This window comes from Galendromus occidentalis, unplaced genomic scaffold (assembly GCF_000255335.2).
Source record: "Galendromus occidentalis unplaced genomic scaffold, Mocc_1.1 scf7180000076490, whole genome shotgun sequence".
Taxonomy (NCBI): domain Eukaryota; kingdom Metazoa; phylum Arthropoda; class Arachnida; order Mesostigmata; family Phytoseiidae; genus Galendromus; species Galendromus occidentalis.
The window spans coordinates 203,953-209,952 of NW_003804479.1; the positions used below are offsets into that span (position 1 = coordinate 203,953).

A 6,000-nucleotide genomic window follows, 5' to 3' on the forward strand; every position below is an offset into this window, starting at 1 on the left:
CACCTTGTACCAGATGACATGAACGAGAGCACACCTGCTATGCAAAGCTGCTCGGCATCGCAAAGAAATACTTGTTCGGCGCGTCCGTTCATCTCCAAGAAGAGGAAATGGGGCGAAAAACAAGGGAAAAGGGTCCGCAAGAAGTGAATTCGCAACAACCATGAGGGGTTCCCCGGAGCCACGGAATGTCCCCAATCGTCTGAGTAGGGCATGTCCGAGAAACTCCGAGGGAGCATAAAGCAACCGAGAGATCCTATCGCCGGAGATTTCTTTCCGAAAACCTTCCGCAATAACTGATACATCGGACAGGCCGATAGAGAGGCCTAATATCTAAAGAACAACGAGGATTCTCGTGCAGGGGTCGGTCTTATTTTCGGAGTGAAATTCCGCAGCTCCTGAATTTAGTCTCCTCGACCTCGAGATCGATACTCTGAGGGGAATTTCCGACCTTCACTCGAAGGAAATCGTCCGATATATTTTCAGTCACCTCGTCAGCCACGATCGGGGTCTCGCTAGCGACTTTCAAAATCAAGATGAGATCATGGCAATTTCTTTCATTCGATTCCTCGGTTCCGTACCCGCTTGTATAATAAGCCCGTTTGCGGCCACCGCCATCCATTATCGAATGAGATCCTTATATCTCTCGAATCTACAATTCGTAAACAACGCGAGCGAGCTCCATGGAGGGAGACGGAATCGTGGTAACGAATGACAGACAAAGCAGAACGAAAGACTCGGAAGATGCGAGGAGTGGAACGGAAGGGAAGAAATTCATCTTCTCGTGCAACGCAGCGCCGCAAGCTTATCGATCCCGAAGTTCTTTCTGCCGTTGTGAATGTCTGACTCGCGTTGCGTCTCTCTGCCTTTGCTGCTGCTGCTGCTGCTGTTGTTGCTGCTGCTCGTCCCGGCTCACCCTTCATTCCAACCTCCCGATTCCTGGAGAAAGCGAAGGATGACGGCAGACAGTTTTTAAACGTTGCTCCCGTCTGCCGTTATCGTCCCGGTCGGTGGGATCGACTGCATGAATGGCGGAACGATTTTCCCGCTCCTCGTTCCCTCAATCGACGACGCTTTTCCCGTGCGACGAACAAGACTGCGAGAGATGGCATCCCGCGCAACGAATATCCCCAGCAACCTCTCCCGTTTTTCCTTTCCCCCTTTTCCCCGTGTTCCTCCGATAAAGGAAGGTCCAAGACCGGAGATGAGAATCACGTAAACCTTCCCAACGGAGTTCGCTTCTCGAAATCATAAACAGAAAACAAATTGAGAGCATGCATGAGCGCTCGGACGATCTATCGTCCGCAGCCTTCAGTCACCGCAATTTCCTCAGTCAGACCCGACGGGAATGTTCCGACTGGTATGTTGTTCCCTCCTTCCTCAGCATGTTCCCCGCCCAAAGTACTCCTGCCGCGTCCCCATGTTCTCGTTTGACAGTCGTGCAGTGCGGTGTAACGCGATTATAACATCTGGTTAATCATGAACAAGCAGCGGCGGACGCTTTTAAATCAATTTGCTAATTGCCTTGCCCGCCCGCCCGCCGCGCGATTCGTCCACGTTCTTGGATGACTGGCTCCCTTGCTGCCCGAACGGCGAGTGCTTCTTGCCATCGTTCCTATTCCGTGCGTCTCTGGAGGTTTTTATTTCAGAAGAGAGCGGGCAAACAGTCAGCTTTGACGACGATGTCGACATCGACGAGGTCCATTTCAACTTCTGCGTAGGTAACTTTGAACCTCTTCTAAATCCCAAGCGATTGGTGCCGTCGTAAAAGACCGGCATGAATCCTCGATTGGAGAGAAGGGAAAAAAAGCGACCAGGGGCCTAGAGACGAAATACGTACGTACGAAAAAGCGGCCCGAGCTCCTTGCGGGGAGGCTCAGAGACAATATTTGCCGACTTCGCTCTGGGTTTCCGAGTGTCAGTGCGGGTCCATGTGATGTGTGCCGGCGGCGGACCGGCAGGCGAACGGACGGTCGGCCCGTCCGTCCATCGTCGACGACTGGCGAGCTGAGCAAACGCTAGCCCGTGGCCTATAGGAAAATCTCGGGGAGTCAAATCCCGCCGCTGCTGCGGCACGTTGTCCTGATTGAAGTCCTCCTATGCGAGGGGTTTATCTCCGCACGCTGATTAAACGAGACGAGATCCGACAGATCCTCAAAGGCTTTGGACAGCGAGTGATCGTTCTTGCCGGTTTCCTTGCCTGCTAGCTGGTACATGGTGCCATCGTCCGGGTATTCCCTGCCAAGTCGCTGCTCCGACGAGGCGGCTCCCTTGAGCTTCTCGGTCTATATTGCTGTCTAGAACGTAGCGGGGAGAATATAGCTATCGTGGAAACATCAGTGCGAAATTAATGGATGGCCGACATCGCTTAAGCGGTGCTGGATCTTCACCGGAGATTCGCGGGGTCCTGATACATGCCGGACCTGCGAAGGCCGATGCTCGAATTCGAGATGATTCGAGGGCGATCTTCTTCTCCAATACCATCCCTGCTCGCCGAGAGATCTTTCTATCCAGTCCATGATTCTGAAATCATTCTCCTTACTCGTCTTTCTTCTCTCCAACGCGAATATTCCTTGTTGCTCGGGGTTCGAGGGGATCTTTTCTGCTACCCGAGGAGGAGAGGTGGGGTGCGAATGGGGAATGGAAGAGGTTTCTCGTCGATCTCCCGAGGGCGATGCAAACCCCTCGGTCTGCCCCGCTGGTCGCTTTTCTCGTCCTCTGGCTCTCCATACCTACTAGAAATTGATGCTCGTAGCTCCCGGAGTGTATCATCCCGGAGATTTTCGTTTCTTACAGAAACGAGGATTACCCCGCAACCATTAGGAGCGTCGCGTCGCATCCCTGCTCCCCCTCCAGCCGAGCCGCGATCGTTATGGAGCGAGAGCAGAATTGCACGACGATGAATACGCGCCTTTTGAAGGCTACAGAATGCTTTCGCAATCTTGTTCCGTGGCTCCTTCAAGGTCTAATACTTGTGCATGTACGCCTGACAGCCCTCCACTCCGCCCGCGTGCTCGCCTGTCGGGCTGCTCCAAGGTCTGCGTCGGGATCGTTTGTACGGGGTAGCGGTTCGTTCGAGTTAGTTTCTTCGTTCGTTCGTTCGTTCGTTTGTTGTTTCTTTGGCTGGTCGTTCTTCGCCTGCATGCGTGCACGCGATTCTTACCCCTATTACCGCTCAGGCAGCAGCAGCCTGCCCGCTCAGGTCGCTTGCATGCGTGCTTCTGGCTTCATCTATCTTTTTTTTCCGCTCATACTCGACTTGCGTTTGAAGCTATCGCGAAGAACAAGCCAAGACGGGGTCTGGAGATTAATTTCAATTCAACAGAGACGCCTCCGTCCTCCGCCGAAAAAAGCAAACAGTCCATCAAGCGTCACTCGCTCACTCTGTCAGTCAATCAGTCACCGGCAGCAGGACTCTCTCGGTCAGGACGCTACGCCCTTGAAAGAAACACTTGGAGTCTCCCTGCCGGGCGGCTATGCGGCACCGCGCCGGCGACCGGCCGTCGGAGCGACGCCGCTCGCCACCATCATCGTTCCATCCGTATGATAGGCAGACAATGCTGCCGACGGCCAGCGTGACGAATTAATGGATTCTAATACGCTTCGTCATGCTCAGATAACAATAACAATCGTCCTCGTCAACCCAATCCTTATTTCCATACGACAGCGCGGCTGCATATCAAATCTTGCAGACGGTCGACTCGATGCAGTCGTTGCCTCGATTCGGGAAATCTCCATAGACAATACATGGCTCGATCCAAGAGGAAAAATCTGATGATACGTGGATCAACGAATCCGCCATCTTTATTTCACTCATGAACAAACTCGATGTACAACCATTCAGAACAACAGACGTCGGCCATAAACGGGGACGTCTGAAGGGGAACCGGTCGAACAAACACACGTATTTACGAACGTGTGAGCCCGGTGCACGGGAGCTTCCTTTATACAGGGAGGAGGATGGGCGCCAATGGGCGAAAAACCCGATGGTCGCATCCAGTTCGCGAAATCCGTGCTCCGGTGAAAATGCGGAGTCGTTGCGCTAACTCGCGACAAGCTTGCAATTCCGAGTGCACAATTGTACGTACATCCAGTGCGGAACGTGAATTTCCGTGCGTAGAGACTCGAACCCCGGTCGGTTTCGCGCGATTCAGTCGTCATCAATGTACAATGTGCATTTTCCGTGTCCGGACACCACGGACTTCAAGATGGGCTCTACTTCCCTCTCCCGTAGGAACTTCCGACGTGATGCCGTGCACCCCACCGATAATTACCGTCGTAGTCTGTTCGTACGTAGGTGTGAACCGGACCAACGACTCCACCGCCATTGCTGGATCTCCTCATTCGGTTAACGATGGGATCCAGGGACCGCCTCATCCGTCTGTGAGGTGCGACCCTAACCTCGACTTTATTCGAAGCGTCGCCTTCTAGGCTGTCATCTGGAAAGGTTCAAGAAGATGATTAGGATAATAATTCACCTGGAACGACTATACGGAACGTCCGGGGAGCTTTTCGGGTCCAATCAAGCCCACCCCGACTCTGACGGGGGTCCGGTCGGAACTTCTAGCGCATGAGCGCATCGTGAGCATTCGAAATGAAACTTGAAATTCGGAGCAGCTCACCGTCGCGTTCGATTGTGGAAACGTATTCCGGCTGAGGTCTGCTCTCATCCCCTCCGAAATCGTCGTCTCCGTCCGCGGGGGAGTCGTCTCCGTCATCTCCGCCGTCGTCGGCAGGCGCGTCGTATCCGTCGTCTCCGCCGTCGTCGGCTCCGTACGCGCCGTCGCCTACGCTCGAACAAATGAAAGAGTTGTATGAGTTTGTCTGTCATCCGAATGTCTCATGCATAATCCTGATACGCTGATCATCATCATCATATGCATCAAGATGAGCAACAGCGCCCGGGCGGGAATATTTACCGTCGTCGTCGTCCTGAGCTTGAACTACGCTCACGAGCAAAAAGACGACAAGCAGGAGCGATCCGGTTGTGAGAACTCTCATATTCTTTTGGTTCCGAACACTGTTCTTCAACGTTCGAATGTTTGCGTTGTTCGTTGGCTTAAATATTGCCCCGGGAACCGATCGCGTGGAACCGTGCGAGAGGAAAGAGGAGAGAATTGGGTGTTCTGTCTGTTGTCAAACTTCTTCAGACGTCCGGACGGACGACGGAGGAACAGACGGACGCTGGTATGGACGCACAGACGGACGGCGACGAGACAATGACCGAGTCGGGAGAAACAGCGCCGCGAAAAAATCAGTCTGCATCTCTCGCGCAAACTGCCTTACGAGCTCCCTAAAAAAGAGTTCGCTCCGTAAAAAGAGCTGGGGCAAGTTATCGGCTAGCGGTTTTTACTTTTCTGATTCCCTTCGTCTAACAGACGGAACTGCTCGGGAATTTTGTAATGCCATTGTTGCTCTGGTTTTATGGACTAGCTTCGGTGAAGTTCGTCGCGGACTTCTACCGGAATCGTCGGAATGAACCGCCTCTCGGACCAGCGCAGTGGGACGGACGGCACACTCATCCGAACCGGGACGGGGGTTATGGGCAGGGACTGCCTGGGACCGAAAATATGAATATTCCTGTCCGACCTGTACAGAAGTTCAGCCTCGGTCTATTCGATTTTGAATTTTGAATGACCGTGCGCTGAGCAAGACATATGAACAAAATATATCCCTCGATTGGAAAACGAGAAAAACGAAAATGAACATATTTCGAAATGCCCAGACAATCAGCGGTCCCGCGAACGGATTGCATCGAACGGGAGGAGAACCAGGTTTCTGTCGAAGAATTTCCACGATCTGCTTAAAGGAAGGCCGACGTGTTCGCTTTCGACATCACCCACCAACCTCCGTTGCCGACGCCCGGCGAATCTCATATGACGTTCCGTGACGGAGTCAGCTGACTTTCCAGGCGGTCGGAATCGAAGTCAAGCGAAGTGCGATCCGGGCCCAGAAGCAAAAGTAGGAGGGAAGCTGAAAAAGAAGCTGTATAGCACCAGCAGC

The 6,000-nt window shown here is 53.2% G+C and overlaps 1 protein-coding gene across 1 annotated transcript; it reads right to left on the minus strand.

Annotated features, from left to right (window-relative positions):
• Window positions 1-4,130: 4,130 nt before the first annotated feature.
• On the minus strand, window positions 4,131-5,027 carry LOC100902483 (protein PFC0760c). The gene is made up of 3 exons (XM_003739290.2): window positions 4,917-5,027; window positions 4,620-4,784; window positions 4,131-4,436 (listed from the first exon to the last, which is right to left on the minus strand). The coding sequence occupies exons 1-3, from the start codon at window positions 4,996-4,998 to the stop codon at window positions 4,213-4,215; spliced, it is 471 nt and encodes a 156-aa protein (XP_003739338.1). The 5' UTR covers window positions 4,999-5,027; the 3' UTR covers window positions 4,131-4,212.
• Window positions 5,028-6,000: the final 973 nt, after the last annotated feature.

What these genes read in the sequence shown, in the direction of transcription:
- LOC100902483 (XM_003739290.2), bottom strand. Translation starts at nt 4,998, where the DNA reads ATGAGAGTTCTCACAACCGGATCGCTCCTGCTTGTCGTCTTTTTGCTC. An exon ending in AGCTCAGGACGACGACGACG is followed by an intron (nt 4,785 to 4,916) that starts GTAAATATTCCC and finishes GTTCGAGCGTAG; the next exon opens with GCGACGGCGCGTACGGAGCC. An exon ending in TTCCACAATCGAACGCGACG is followed by an intron (nt 4,437 to 4,619) that starts GTGAGCTGCTCC and finishes GAACCTTTCCAG; the next exon opens with ATGACAGCCTAGAAGGCGAC.